Source organism: Glycine max, chromosome 10, assembly GCF_000004515.6.
Source record: "Glycine max cultivar Williams 82 chromosome 10, Glycine_max_v4.0, whole genome shotgun sequence".
NCBI classification, from domain to species: domain Eukaryota; kingdom Viridiplantae; phylum Streptophyta; class Magnoliopsida; order Fabales; family Fabaceae; genus Glycine; species Glycine max.
Genome location: NC_038246.2, coordinates 32,808,310 through 32,825,076, shown reverse-complemented (window position 1 = coordinate 32,825,076; position 16,767 = coordinate 32,808,310). Strand labels below are relative to the sequence as shown.

The following is a 16,767-nucleotide window of genomic DNA, read 5'->3' as shown; positions in this document are numbered from 1 at the left end:
TTAATATTTGAATTTTTATTTCTTTATTAATATATATGTGAGGGGTAGAGGGTGTCACACTAGGTTCCTCCAACTAGTTGTGAGTTGTGACGGGACAGAACAAAGGCATTTGAACTAGCCAATTTGATTAGCTCATTTCAATTACCATGTTGGGAGCATTCAGAAATTAATCACCTCTTACATTCTAGTGAAAGTTCATGTTAATAAGTCATAGAGTATTTACTGGTTTACCCGTGATACATCATATGAGTCATATACCTTGTTGGCACATTGACTTTTTGTGGAGGGTAGTGATTACCTTCGTGCCACCTGACACAATTATTCACTTTTGAGCTGTAGTTAATTATCATTAGATATTTCAATAATCTTGTGATCTTATTGATCACTTGCGAGACATATTTTAACTATTGATCATTTTACACGTATAAATATGGTGAACTTTGTCTTATAAGTTATAAGTGATTAAGGATAAATGAATATGATTATCTCCAATTATTGATATGTATTTGTGAAAACGGTTAAATTTCTCTCATAAGGATTGAAATGTATGAGGATAGTTAATTGTGCAAGGTGAAAAATTCTAGCAGGACATCGATCAATTTTCTTTTGTGGAGGGTAGCTTCCCAATTAATACTACTTCCCTGGAGGCCTTTAAAGACTTTACTTGTTACACAAGCATGCCTTTAGATACACGCTCGATCTGCTATGTATTGCGTAGTCGAAAAATAAGGAAACAAAACTAATTGTAGAAGGATACTTGAAATCATGGCATGTCTTGTTCATAACTTCACCCATGATAATGTGAAATCCAAGGAAATCTCTTAAGTAATCGGTGGTTAGCATTGCATCATTTTGTTGGGGGACAATGTAGGTAAAAGGGGTCATCATGTTAATTAGAAAGATAATGAGGGAGGGAGGATCATGTGGTGCACATGAACGAATCACAAATGTTGGTAGAGAAACAAACACAAGCAGATATGTTTAATGATTTACAACCATAATTGCATAAAAAAATCAAAGATTACTTGCATTGACAAGGGCAAAAAGAAAAAAAAGGCTAAAAAGGTGAGAAAGTTAAAAAGCAAAACCACAACTATTACAATTCCATAATCGTCATTGATAAAGTGTTTCCATATAACTCAACTTTGACAATCATGCTTTTGCTTGTATAATTAACTCAACAAAACAAATAGTAAAAAAATAACAAAATGGGGCTAAAAGAAAATTCATATATATATTTATATATATATATATATATATTTGGGCTCATTCAATTCAAATCCTATAAAACTGAAAAAGACTGAACAATATGTAAGGAGACATGATTTGACATTTGGAAAAATATGCATATGAATTGGTGGGGGGGGGACAAAGGTTGATGAGATGAGATGAGCTGGGAAGGACCAAAGAACGAAAAAGGAAAAAAATTGAAAAGGGAAGAAAACAATGGATGACACTTCTGCACCTGCTCCTACAATTGCATTGCTTGTTTCAGTTGGAGCAAGTCGAGCAGCTAAGGTTGACCAACAACAAAACACACAATGTGGCAATGGGGTAACAACATAAAACCATATTGACATGTGTAATTTAATGTACACTTGTCAAGAAAAATGCAGGATATGGTAATCGAGGTGTGAGGAAAGAAAGCAATGGATACGATGATGATGATTTTCTACTATAATATGGTAAAAACTTGAGAATCAAACACAAAAGAAAAATAATGGATGGCCTCTTTCATTCACATGGCTATGGTTGATAATACATGCTAGCACTGACGGCCTCTTTTGCAACCTAGTGCACCAGCATTGGAAGTCATGGAATCAACCATGGAAGAAGATTTTGCTCCTAAGCTAGAGGCTCTAGCATAGCTGGCTGAGGCTCCAGCACCAGATGGAGTGAAATAGGCCCCATTCAGTAACAAATCTCCCTCTGACCTCCAATTCCAACCCTTCCATTGGGTTTCTGCTGTTTCCACTCTCTTAGTCACCTGTTAACATAGCACCAAGTTGTTTTTTTCAGTCAGTTAGCGAAACTTGCTTAACTAAAAGGTGATTAAATTTACAGCATCACATGGATTGGTTGATTGATTGTACTATTGTACCTCCTTGGCAAAAGGGTTAGTAGGAGCATTGTATCTGTTGCCCTGGCTGTTGATGGTGGGGTTAGCACTTCCACCAATAGCATACATCTCCCAGTGAGTGTAGTCATTGTTCACCACGTGGAAATATCCATGTCTACAACTGCATTATTCATGACCAATCTTTTGTTAGGTTAACTCATAATAATATTCCACATCTGATTTGAAACACTTCATTGTTGGAGGGGACAATATAGCCCTATCCAGTTGTTGGTTTCAACTAATGGCTACACCATTTGGTCCCTTAAAACTAATTCTTCCACAAAAATATGTGATTTCCTTAAACTGAATGAGAAAGATTAAAAACAAAATTAATGCACCAAAGAGGGTTGTAGCTAGCCTACTACTCCAAAGTCCAGACCAACCTATCTTGTGTTAACATTTATTTGCATTCAAGGCGCACACACGGAGAAAAAGGGAAACAAAAGGGTTTCAATGCAAAAAAGTGACAATAAATATTACCGTGGCATTCTCTGGATAAGTCCCTCTCCGAAATGGTTGTATGCGATGGTCACTTGCATCAGCTTGTCTCTTGTGTAAGAGTCACTGTGGCCTAGTAGAATCACCTGAATTTGCAAAGAAATAATAAGATAACAGCTTAAGTCATGATGCAACAACAAGGGGAAAAGTGAAGCTAGACACAGAGGAAACAGAAACACTACAGTGAAAAGTAGTAGTACCTCATTGTGGTGGGTGAAGTGGTTGTTGGAAATAGTAATGGCTGTTGAGCCCATGACAGCATCCACAAGGCCATCCGCACAGTGTGACAAGGAGTTGTGGTCAACCCAAATGTGGCTTGAGCCAAATATGGAGATAGCATCTCCATCAGCCATTGTCCTCCAACCAAAATGTGTTGGGGAGCTTCTCACCATAGCATTTCCAGTAGGTTTGCAATCATGAATGTGCAAGCCATGAATGATAACATTGGTTACAAACTGAATTGTGATGCATGCTCCATTAGCAATGTGCACATTCACTCCTCTAGCATCAATGGTCTTAAAGCTGTTCATGATCAGCTCCTGCTTCAGCTGAATAACCATGTCCCTCTTGAACACAATCCACAAGGGCCTGTCCTGGATCACAGCATGGCGAAGAGTGCCAGGTTTCGGGTTCACAGGGTCATCATCCCTGGGGTCAGTCACCACATAAAATTTTCCATCACGACCACCGATAGCATTCCGGCCAAAACCAATGCCACAATCCGCCAGACGCTTCCGGTTGCGTTGCCAGTTGGGGTCACAACGCCAGCAATCATCAATTGGGTTGCCTGTTCCACAAGAGAAATATCCCAACTTCCTTCTCTCTGTGCTGTTCTGGATGCTCCTGTAGTAATATCAACAACATTATTTTCTCAATGCCATCAGTGTCAAAACAACAATCTTTATTTGGTATTATATATACAAGCTCAATCAAAACTACTCTTATCCAAATTTGATTGCTTCCAACATTAATAATAGTTTAATACCATGCTAAGATGTGTTACAAATTGAAACAACATTGTTTTCATAATGCCATCAATGCCAACTGTCAAACATAATCTATATTTGGTGTTATTCAAGTTCAGTGAAACTACTCTAAGTTAGTTCTCATATGATATCCAACTTTTTTTGCTTCCAGCATTAATAGTTTAATACAATGCCAAGATGTGTTACAAATTGAACACATTTGCAGATGTGCTACTAGGAAAGTGTTCCTGTTTCCTGCGCAATATGTAAATGCTTTTTAAAGGTTCTAGCCTTTGTAGAGGTTAGCAGCAAATAATTAGGCCTAATCTCAATAGGTAGACTCAGCTAACAAGAATAAAATAAAATCCCTAGGATTCTTACCCAAGATAAAAATTTTAATAAATCTCTTTGAGCATTGTGGAGGAAACAAATAATGTCAAAATTAATTATTTATCCATGTGATGAGTGAAGACAAAAGGAATTTTCACAAGTGTAACGGCAAAATATTCTTGGCTTTTTCCTGGAATAGAAGATATGGTAAATATGCTTTTCTGTCATGACATGGATCTTGACCCCAAATATGCAACTGTGGCCGTTACAAGGAATCAACAAATACATGGTAAATTATTTTTTTCACACAACTAAACTCAACCACACATGAAGCACCGAAAAATTTGATCAAGCAGAGCAAAACCGCTAGAAGCTGCTGCAACTGTTTTTAATGGCAGAGAAAGAGTTGTACCCGGAAGTACAACAACACATTTATGAAGAAACATTAATTTAATTTACTTGTAGGCAAAGGATTAGGTTTATAATGACATGCAAAAGAATCCTGAGCGTGAAAGAAGGGTATATAACTATATATTATATATCATATCATGAGAAAGTGCATGTGACTGAAGCATGAAAAGGAGAGAGAGACCATGACCAAAAATGTAGCTAGTTAGTGACATAAGGTAATGTTTTTAACTTGCCGTGCCACAAAAGGGTAAAAAAAAGGGGTAAGAATCAAAAATTCAAATTCATTCAAATATGGCAAAAAAAAACAGGAAAGTAATGTAGCAGAGGAAAAAAAAAAGGGTGAGTTGGGGGTTAAAGAAAGAGTTAGTCTCATTTCTCAAAGGGATAGTTATGAGGGCCACCAATTACAGTACACACCACTCCACTACCCTACCCCATTACACTAAATAGTTCCTACTCCACGTGAATATATAAATAAATATAGATAAAAAACATTATAGATAATTATATGTTCATGTAGTTTTTTTTTTCTCTTTTGCTTTAATTCATTTGCTTAGCTATGAATGGACATTGTAACAAGGCTTGTCTATTGTCTATGGTGAAAATGTAGTGAGAGAGAGAGAAATAGGGACCCACATCTCAACCATTGAAACCACTTCCTCTGGGTTAGCCACAGCAGCTTGTTCATTTAATTTGTCAGCCTCTTTTGCCCTGAAAAAAAAGTTACAACACAATCACAATCATAACGAATAAATAAATAACAAACTATACTATTTCAATACATATATTATTTCACTAGATAGGCTTTTAGTCATAGGTGCCATAAGACAACATTAAACTTTATATAATAAATCAATTTATATTATAATAACCAAAAATTCACTAATGCTAAAGATAGCAACAATAAATAAACTACCCCTTTTTCCTGAATATTGGAAGAAAAATACAAAAATATATTTACACTATTAGACTCGGCAATTGTGACATATTAACTATAGCAACAGTCCTTTTTGTACTATATTGAAATAATTAGTAAATACAAAAAGAGAAAATAACGCTTATTTTAGAAAAAAAGAAAATGACAGGAGATTGTAACAACAATTAAAAAAAGGAAAAATATAAAAATTAAACAAATGCAATCGTCGGTGAGATTTGATTTGAGTGAGTTCCGTAGCCATATTTGCACCGTAAGAAGTAAAAGAGTAAAAAAAACGTAAAAACCGTTAAACTTAAATAACTTTTCCAAGACAGCGAAATATAATATTTAATGATATATCTTATCATCTGAATTAGAATGACCAAAATAACCCTTCAGCTAACATTATATAAGCCACACTTTGGAGGGTAGTTTTGGAAATGGAAAAAAGTTTGTTGACGGTTAACTAACTCTTTAATGGTGTGGGGAGTTAGATTTTTGCTTTTGCAGAACCCTCGACAAAGAGAAAACAGAAAGAAGCGGCAAAGGAATCCGAAGAACGAAAATAACCGAATAAAAACGATCCAGATCGAGAGCATCAACGATTTTTCAACGGTTGTGATCGTTAGTTGCGGTTAATCGAAATCCAACGGCCGAGAGTTAAAGATAGAACTCGGAACGGACGGTCCAGATTTACACGAGTTTCGAGAAAGAAGAGGATAAGAATTTTTAACGTTGGAAAAAGGACACTAACCTCTCCACCATTGACGAGTTCGTCAAGCTCGGCAACCTGTGTCTTTCAACTTCAACATTCCTATAACCAAAATAGAAAAAAAAAATGGGTCAGAACAATATCTTCGTTTTCTCTTTGCTTCAGTGTACGAATATGCATGGAATGTGTCAATGAAGTGAATGTTTGATCCGAATGAATAAGAATTGAAAAATGGGTTTTCAATTTGAAATGTGAAATTGAGATTTTTTTTTCATTTTTCCCTTTGAGAAACCAAACAATTCACAATGTGGTTTCTAATCCAGAAAAAAAAATTGCGCTTAGTTTGTTTCTATTTTTCACTCTAAAAACTACTTTTCATTTTGGAGATCCCACATTGCCCAGTAATATGACCAAAACATTGAATATAAATGAGTTGCAAGCTTCAGTCAAAGCGAAAGCAGAAAACACACATTAGTTTGGTTTGAGAAAAACCACCACACAATGCTTCTCAAAGAAACAAATGGTTCAGACACTGAAACAGAGTTTGTGTGTGTGTTGAGACCTGAGGTCAGAGATCTGTGGGGTAGTAGCCATGGCCATGGCTTCTTCTCGAATGAGCAGCGCCAGAAGCAAGAAGAGGACCCATTTTGTTGCAGAAGAAGAAACCGCCATTGCTGAAAGTTGAATTCCCCTCGCTCGGTGTTTGTGTTGTTGCTTTGTGAGAGAGAAGAATGTTGAAGAGGAAAAGAGAAGAGAGAGAGAGAAATGGGTGGAGTGGACTCAGAAGAACAGGTTCCAACATAACGGTTTTTTATAGACACTAAACCCACAAACGCCCAACCCTTTCACGCCGTTAATTAACCGATCGTTTTTCTTGTTTGGGTCTTCGCCGTCCCTCTCACGCCGTTAACTAACACTTGCTTTTGGCTTTTGCTTTTTTCTGCTCCGTCCTTCTTCTTCTTCTTCTATTTCTTTAACCAATTAACCATCCTCTCTGTCTTCTTCTTCTTCTTAACCTTAAACTCACTTTTTTTTTTACCCTCTCTCCCGCACGTGGCTCCAGTACCTGTCACGTGGCGTTGCAGGTCTAGTGTCTACTATTGCTGATTGCTAATTGCTAATACTAAGATCTAAAATCTCAGACCACACCACTTTCTCTTTTTTTTTTTTTTACTTTTTACTTTTTTTTTTCCTCACTTTATCCACCAGTCACTGCCCAACTAACTCCAAACGGTTTTTAATCGTGTGTACAATATCATTGTGACTTAATAATGCAATGTTCTTTGTCTTGTCCCAATTTTAATTCATTTAAACTTCATTATTTTCCCTTCATAGATTTTGCTCGGTTTTAATTTTTCTTTTTTTAATTCCCAATAGACCGTAGGTACTCTGAGACACTAAATTACATACACGTAAGTAATTAAATAAACAAATTAAAGAAGAAGGTTACTATAAGTGCTGAAATACCTCACAATGACGTAATTGTATGTAGTATACGCTTCTTCTTATAAGAAGGTTGATTTTCATGCGGTGTAATTAATGTTGCTTTCTTATATCATTGGATGTCCTAGAAGGAAGGAATTGAATTTTCTTACATCACAATTCAATTGATTATGCCTGAAGTTAGTATAGTTAAGCAGTGAGAAACTAATCAGTAGTCAAAGATGATTGTAATAAGACGCTACTAACATTGTAATTACGATCTTATATTTTAATTAAATCTGTAAATATGTAAACATGTTTATGAACTTATTTATAATTTTTATACATTATCACGAATAAAAAATCATGATATGTATAAGTTTTAAGCTAATTAAGTTAACAACTGTGCATTATATTTTTTTCATAAAATCACAATAAAAATTCTTTACATTGTTGTTTAGTTTACTCTCTCTAATTTTTTTAAATAATAATACTTTTTAAAAAGAGTAAAATCCAAAAAACCAAAACGGGCAATTCCCTTTGTACAATAATTTACATATCCAAAAAACTATATTTAACATGTTGTGATATGCACATATATATCGGATGATTGCATATTTGCATGAAAGGAAACAATGAGAGTGTGGCATGGAAATAAAACCAAAATGAAATAAGATGAAATCAAATGATTTAATTGGGTGGATATGACATTGCATAGTAGGAACAATAACATTTATTTGGTATGAAATATTCATATGTTTTTTTAATGATGAGTTTTTGTAAAAAAAATCTGATTGATGATTTTTTATGAGATTTTTTATTCTTAACCATGATTTTCTAATCACGCAAGCTCGAATTTAAGATTTTATTTTAAAAAATCAAATTTAATATCACTTAAATCATTATTTGTGAAACAAATAACATATAAGTGAAAAGAGGAGAAGAAAGAAAAAAATTAAAAGTGGTGGGTAGTGAATAGTGAAAGGGGACCACGTGAGGGCAGATATATAAAGGAGGGAAGGAAGATCTCGGAGGAGTGGGGGCCGTACGAATTTGGATAATAAACAGAGAAAAACACAAATGTCACAGTTTACTGCTGATTTCACGGCAAGGTAGTAGTAGTGCACAACACAATACAACGCGTAAGAATAAAGACAACTAGAAACAACAAGTAAAATTAAATTAAATGATGAATAACTTGAATAAAATAAGATGGATTAATTGGGGGGAAAAAGGAAGAAAAAAGGGATGTTGTTTTTTTTTCTTTTAGGTTAATTAGTTTATTTTATTGGCGAGATTGATTCCGTGGAAACGTACGTCCAAGATGCGCGCTAATCACGGCCAGTAACTTTCTTTTGAAGTTTAATGAGTTTGACGACTATGATTCCATTCTAGTGCCACCATTCAACTCCTACCAATAAAGTTACACTATGTTTATTTTTTATGTTACCTATTCAACTAACACAACCACATATCATATTTTTTATATACTATATTCATTATATGGAAAGTTGAAAATTGAAAATTAACGTGAAATTTCGTGTTTTCTTGATAGAAACTCGGCATAGCATATACGCATTACCGTTAAATTTATAGTATATTCTAAACGAGTGAGATCGTGAAATTTATAGTGAGGTTGAGGACTTTGTTTTGGGAAGGGGGTGTTAGGTCTATACCAAGGTCATAGTTATAATGGTAACATATATATTCGAGTAGATGAAGTGGTTATGATCAAATAGTATTCAACCTACTGAATTAGGCAACATATAAAAAAAGTTATCAAACTTATAAGTGTCGGTTATGAATATTTTATAAGTTTTTTCTTTAAACATGTTTTTAATAAATATCACTATATCAAACTTATAATAAGTCAAGTTTTTTTTTGGCAGATCTGTTTCTGGAGAAATTGTTATTATTTTTTCAATTTTTTTAAATAACTAATATTAAAAATAACTAATTATTTCCTTAAAACAAACTAAAAGCAAAACATGTATGAAGTCTTTATTTGATAAAAAAAAAAACTTATTAGTGTTTAAGTTTTATGTAAAAAAAAAAAATAATTTTATGTACTTAATTATGCCATTAATTTATTTGAACAATATTATAAAGAAGGTCAAGAGTTGTCCTTTTATAGACAAAAAAAAAAAATGTGCATATGCATATTTCCTGTTTTCCCTTGTTATATACTAGAATTAGGCTTTAGACTAACTAAATTTGGCAAAATGAACATGTTAGAGTTTTAGTTTAACGATTTTTCTAAGTTGTGCAACTTTGGATAGGTTAAACGTTTCAACCAAGTTTAATTAACTAATTAATTGTACAATTACATGGAAAGAATAATTATCTATCTCCTATTTATTTTAGGATTTTGTAATCTCTGCAACTTTGCACAGATTAAACTTCATTAATGACCCATTCTCAACTAACTAGTTAATTATATAATTCTTTGGAAAGAGTAATTATCTATCTCCTATTTATTTTATAAGACTCACTTCAATGTAATCTCTCTTCACATTAAACTAATAATAATTACTAAAAAAATTTAAAGTAAACTTACAAAATAAATATTTGTATAAGGTGCCTCCATTAATATTTATTACATAAAATATATTTTTTTACTAAGAAAGTATTTTTTTCTTCCGATGGGTCATATACTACTAAGTAATGTTGTTTATAAGGGTAGTGGTGGTTAATATATATATATACACGATTTTTATAATACCGCCACTGTTATACTTTTTTTTTATACAATTTGTATAACATTTTGATTAATAATTACAATATAATATATAAAACTTATCTAAAATTTACTTTCTGCATTTTATAAAACAAATATTAATCTTGACTCTTTTTAAAAATAATTATTTAATGGGTCAATTTTATAAGATGTAAGAAAACAATAAATGAAATTTAATGTTCTGCCTCTATTAGAAACAATCGATATATATATATATATATATATATATATATATATATAAAAGGTCATCCAACCACTTAACTGAGGTTTCTCCTATAGATATAATTATATATCCTAAAAATAAGTGATCCCAATAATCAAGGGATCAAGATACTGCAGTAATATTCTTAATACAATTAGGATCAGCACAATCATACAAAAATATTCTCAATATTATGCATTACCCCCCTCAAGTGGGGGCATGAAGATTTCGAATGCCCAACTTGCCAAGCAGAAGATTAAGTGGTGCACGTCCCAAAGCCTTAGTAAATGTGTCTATGAGTTGTGCACGGGTAGGCACATACGAAGGCTAGAGGTGACCATGAATAATTTCATTACGTAAGAAATGACAGTTGACTTCAATATGCTTCGTACGTTCGTGAAAAATAGGATTCTGCGCAATGTGAAGTGCAGCCTGACTATCACAATAGAGATGCATAGGCAAGGGATGAATGATACCAAGACTTGAAATAATATATATCATTCACCCACTTAAGTCCACATGTTGTGCTAGCCATCGAACGGTACTCAGCTTCAGCAGAGAACCATTACACTGTTTGCTGCTTCTTGGTCTTCCAAGAGATAGGAGAACGACCTAAAAAATGATCCAACCAGTAAGTGACCGTTGAGTAAGGGGACAAGCAGCCCAATCAGCGTCACACTAGCCATATAATTTCATATCATAGTCGCTATCTAAAAAACCCCTTGCCCCAGATTCCCTTTGAGATACCGCACCACCCGTAGTGCAGCAGTCCAATGTTCTACTCGTGGTTGTTGTATGAATTAAGAGAGAACATGAACACTATATGACAAGTTAGGTTGAGTAAAACAAAGATAAATAAGGCGACCAACAAGCCTGTGATACATGTCTGGATTGTCAAGAAATTGTCTTTTGGAAAGACTAAGATTATGGTTTTGCTCTATTGGAGTTTCCATAGGCTTTGCTCCAAGCAATCCAACTTCACTAATAATGTCTAAAGCGTATTTTCTTTGGCAAAGAAAAATCCCAGCAGGAGATCAAGCCACTTCCACTCCCAAAAAATATTTCAATAATCCCAAGTCCTTCATATGAAAACACTTACTCAAATAATCCTTGAAGCACTGAATAGATGTATAATTATTTCCAAAAATGATTAGATCATCAATGTAAACCAAAACCACAAGTTGCACATCTTTATCAATTAAAGTGAATAAGGAATAATCTGAGTAGGATTGGCGAAATCCATAATGCTTGAGAGCTAAGGAAAGTTTAGCAAACCAACAATAGGGAGCTTGTTTTAAGCCATATAATGATTTTGCTAGCTTGCACACCATACCTGGTTGAGCAGTGCGAAATCCAGGAAGTAATTTCATGAACACTTCCTATTGCAACTCACCATGAAGAAATGCATTATGCACGTCCATTTGATGAAGATCCCACCCCTTTGCTGCAACAACAGCTAAAACAATCTGAACAATGACCAATTTGGCCACGGGAGCAAATGTTTCGATGTAATCAATTCCTTCCACTTGATGGTTTCCAAGAATGACTGGGCGAGCTTTAAACTGTTCTATAGTGCCATCAGAATGGTACTTGATCTTGTAGATCCATTTACATCCCAAGGCCTTTTTATTTGTTGGAAGAGGACACACGGTCCATGTGTGATTGTCTTCAAGAGTTTGTATTTCATGTTGCATAGTAGAGCGCCATCTACCATCTTTAACTGCCTTTGAGAATGTTGTTGGTTCTTTCTCTGCAATCACAGCGGCAAGAAACCTGCAATGTTGGACAGAAAATTTATCACAACTCATATAATGTGTTATAGGATAGGGCGCACCTGATTTACGTTGTGGAGAGAGTGAACAATCGGATGGGCTCATCTTGTGGACAGTATAAGTCACAAAATCTTGCAGCTTCACAGACAGAATTCTGCTATGTTTACCTCAGCCAAGAGATTCCTCATTATTTGGTTCAGATTCATCATCATCATCATAATGCACTTCTCTTGATGTTCCAACATCTTGAGTGAGCTCTAATTCGGCACCCCCCCTTTCTTCAAGAATCCTATCTTCTGTAGCCACCCCTGACTCCTCACTCACTGCATTTTCATTTTCAGTTTCAACACTTCTAGCTACAATATTACTAATGGAAAGAAAAGGGAACTCATTCTCAAAAAAATTAACATCTCTTAACACAAAGTAAGTTTTGTTATCTAGATCAAAAAGCTTTCATCCTTTCTATCCATGAGGGTACCCCACAAACACACACATTTTACTTTTGCTAGTAAACTTTTCGCCCTTCTTACCTTGATTAGGAGCATAACATAGAGACCCAAACACCCTTAACTGATCATACAAAGGTGGTTGCCCATTAAGCACCTCATATGGAGTTTTTCCGTTCAACAATGGCGTTGGCGTTCTATTTATTAGATATTCAGCTGTTAAGATGCACTCACCCCAAAAAGAAATAGGTAGGTTACCTTGAAATCTCAAAGCACGAGCAACATTAAGGATATGTCTATGTTTTCTTTCCACTCTGCCATTTTGTTGGGGGGTTCCCACACATGATGTCTGAAAAACAATGCCACGCTCAAGAAATTGCATTCTTAAACATGTAAATTTAGTTCCATTATCACTTCGAATGATTTTCATTTGTTTCTCATATTGTCTTTCTACTAAAGCAATGAAATTCAACAAGACTTGTGACATTTCTTTTTTATCAAGCAACAAATAAATCCAAACAGCTCGAGAAAAATCATCTACTATAGTTAAAAAAATAAGAAGCTCCACAAGAAGATGGTGTTTTGTAAGGCCCCCACAAATCACAGTGAACCAATTCAAAACTACTACTAGCTTTATGACTGCTCAAAGGAAAACTATCTCTAGTTTGCTTTGCCCTCTAACACACATCACATGCTTTATTTCTAGTTACACTACTATCAACATTTGAAATTAATTGAGTAATCTTCAAGGAAGGGTGCCTCATACGCTTGTGCCAAAGATCAAATAAAGACATATCACCTACTTTGAAAACTTTCTCATGACGAATCCCTCTAAAATAGTAGAGCCCATCTCTTCGTTCACCCACTCCAATCAGCGTCCTCAAAGTGCGGTCCTGCATAACACACAAAGAGTTAGTGACATGGACTATACAGTTTGTATCATCTATCAATTGAGACATTGATATTAAATTGCAATTTAATCCGAGCACATATAACACATTGATAAGCTTTAGGCCTCCTTCGAGAGTTATAGTTCCTTCCTTAGTTGTGAGCAACAACTTGTTCTCCATTTGGTAGTCCCACAAGACATCCTTGCACAACCTTCAGCTCATGAAGAAGTCTCAAATCTCCTATCATATGATTAGAGGCTCCTGTATCAATAATCCACACCATTTTTTACCTATCATTCTTTCTATGGTGCTTCCCTTATGATTGTTCAGAAGATCCACCAGAGTTTGTCACTGCTCACTACTCAAACCTGTCAACCCGCCCTTGTTTGTATCAATCGCTGGCAGAATCGTTCCTCCATTGGAAGTCTGGGCAACATTTGTACGCACACTTATATCTCTCCCACGGCCTTGATAAGCACCTTGTGTTTGAACTTGGGTGATCACACTTCCAAGATTGTCATTCGAACTTAGATCATATGGAGACGGTGTTCTCTTTATCGTTTCTGATCCTTCATCGTGCTTATCCACTATTCTTCAACACTCAGTTTTCTTTTAATCAGAGCCTGGCTCTGATACCATAAGAAAACAGTAAATGGAATTTGTTGTTCTGCCTCTATTAGAAACAATCAATATATATATATATATATATATATATATATATATATATATATATATATATATATATATATATATATACAAGGTCATCCAACCACCTAGCTAAGATTTCTCCTATAGCCTCTCCTAACATATCTGATACAATTATCTATCCTAAAAATAAGTGATCTCAATAATCAAGGGATCAAGATACAAAACAAAATTAAAATACAATCAGAATTAATACATATAGAATCAATTAGGATCTACACAACCATGCAACAATATTCTCAATACAATTAGGATCAACACAATCATGCAGCAATATTCTCAATATTTTGCATTTAGATGAGATTATTAGTTTTTAACTATAAAAATAAATATTTATTTTGTTATACTCTAAACAAATAACGCTTGATTAAGTTAATATTTCTGCATTTGTTATCCTGTTATTTATTTTGTAAGTTTACTTAAAATCTATTAATAATTATTATTAGTTTAATGAAAAGAGAGATTAATTGGTTTCAAAGAATTGTATGATTAATAAGTTAATTAAAGTTGATCGAAAGTGAATCATTAGTGAAGCTTAACTTGTGTAAAGTTAATTATAGTTAAAAAAAAAACTTGTATTAGATTTTATCTTAAAATAAGTTGAAATTTAAGACAATGATAAGAGTAACCATCCAAATTCCAATACTCTCTTTATACCTATGTTTGCTGGACCAAAGTGATGGTGAAAACTATTAAAACATAGAGATCCTTCTACGAGCCAAAGAAACGGTGAAAATGAATTATATGTTCTAATTTCATGTTATATTTAATTTTAAAATTAATTGACATCAAATTAAATTGTCCAATAGGCAAATAAATCAAACCTTGGTAACTGAGTAGTGTGCATGAAACTTTAGAACGTTTAGCATGCTAGAGATTGCATCACAAAGTCCAAGGGTATGAAATTCCCACTTCATTTTCCTGGTGCGAATGCTGATTAGATAATTTTACTTAATCTAAATTGGTAATGAAATTTAATATATGATTTTGGAATCTACATCCTGTTTCTGTGTATCGCTTGTTCAAGTGAGCATTTGTAGACGGAATTGAAGTGTTATAAGTTTCACATGCTTATCTTAATTATTCAGATGCGAACTAAATACTTATTTAACAAATATACTTAATGCCAGCTAATTAGTTTTTAGATAAAGTTTAACAATTCCATCACTTATATAAGTCCTAATTAAGGGGAAAAAGGTATCAGAATGGGTTGAGAAAATCGTTGTAATGTTTCAGTAAAAAAAAAAAATCGTTGTAACTTTTTAAAACTTTATAAATGAAATAAATATTCAATTATGTAAGGAGAGAGAAAAAAAAAGTTTGCTCTCATTGTGTGTTTTCCCGTAGTCACAACCTAGCAATTTGTTCCTCTAATCCTCTTAAAATACAAGGGTTGAGTTTGACTTGTGACCTTTTCCTAATTAACCATGATCGAGCGTGGGCCATATGGCAAAAACTACTCACCGTATATACTGAGTACTATATATATAGATACGAAATTATTTTTTTTCTAGTGATTGTCACAATGATCAAGAAAATTTTACATATTTGCATTTTCTCGTGATGTATTTAACTAACCGCTTTTTTTCCCTTATTTATCTAAAGAGTATAGTTATTAAAAAATGTTATATTTCAAATTAAACAAAGAATCATTTAATATTTTTCTAAGTAACATAAAGTATTCAATAAGGTGTGTACAAATCAATTGGTAGGATTATACTAATTACTTAATTAGGGTCTCAAAATTCAAATTCCTAAAAATACAACTAGAAATTGTAGGAAAAAGTTTTACAGATTATATAATTCTAACCAACATAAGTAATTAAATATCTGTTATGTAGTAACTCAGTAATCCTATAGACAGACAGAATACTCGTTATTCAGGACTATATTCTTTGTATCCCTATTCATTGTTTTTATATATATATATATATATATATATATATATCCCACTTCATCATAAATATTTTAGGAATTTAATTATGTGAATGGGTCTCTATTTAATTGATCCGTATAAGCACATAGTTAAATGGATCATTCGACAAACCTCTCTAAACAATTACTCCTTTTAAATGTTTCTTTTCATAATGAGTGGATAAGTGTTTTTTTAATGTAAATATCATTAATGGACTTTTTTTTTCCTTTTTCACTTTAAAAATAATTATTATTTAAAACTATTTTTCATTTTTTATGTGGGTAAACGAATTAATCTCTATATAAATCTATTGACTAAACACATTTAATTTACTAGTTATGCAAATTAACTCATATAAATCCGTAATTACACGAATAATTAATTATTTGGATTTGGGATATCCGAAACTTATAGGACCCCTAAATATTATGGAGAGCATACTTGACCCAGCTGGTAAATAGTTACATAGAAGTATTTTTAATACTTGTAGCAGAAAATTATAATTTATTTTGTATTTAAAAATATATAACAACAATAATAAATAGAGAAAATAGGGTTGTGTATGTGGATGCATATTCTTGAAGCAATAAAAATTTTCTTCAATAGTATGTATCCACACCAAAACCAATTTATGCTATCAGTTCTTTGATGAGTAGAACTTTAAAAAACAAATCATTTTTATACTTCTCAGATCTAAAATTAGTTTTAAACTTTTCTAGGTTGTATA

At 33.3% G+C, this 16,767-nt stretch overlaps 1 protein-coding gene across 1 annotated transcript; it reads right to left on the bottom strand.

The window, feature by feature from the left end:
- Positions 1-1,100: 1,100 nt before the first annotated feature.
- LOC100781845 (probable pectate lyase 8) lies at positions 1,101-6,755 on the bottom strand. Its single transcript, XM_003535910.4, has 7 exons — positions 6,514-6,755; positions 5,994-6,053; positions 4,960-5,034; positions 2,818-3,460; positions 2,600-2,703; positions 2,102-2,240; positions 1,101-1,987 (listed from the first exon to the last, which is right to left on the bottom strand). The coding sequence occupies exons 1-7, from the start codon at positions 6,621-6,623 to the stop codon at positions 1,766-1,768; spliced, it is 1,353 nt and encodes a 450-aa protein (XP_003535958.1). The 5' UTR covers positions 6,624-6,755; the 3' UTR covers positions 1,101-1,765.
- Between the last annotated feature and the right edge of the window lie 10,012 nt (positions 6,756-16,767).

Coding starts and splice junctions, on each gene's coding strand:
- LOC100781845 (XM_003535910.4), bottom strand. CDS start 6,623: ATGGCGGTTTCTTCTTCTGCAACAAAATGGGTCCTCTTCTTGCTTCTG. Junction 2,241..2,599: donor CTTATCCAGAGAATGCCACG/GTAATATTTATT, acceptor TGAATAATGCAG/TTGTAGACATGGATATTTCC. Junction 1,988..2,101: donor CTAACCCTTTTGCCAAGGAG/GTACAATAGTAC, acceptor CTATGTTAACAG/GTGACTAAGAGAGTGGAAAC.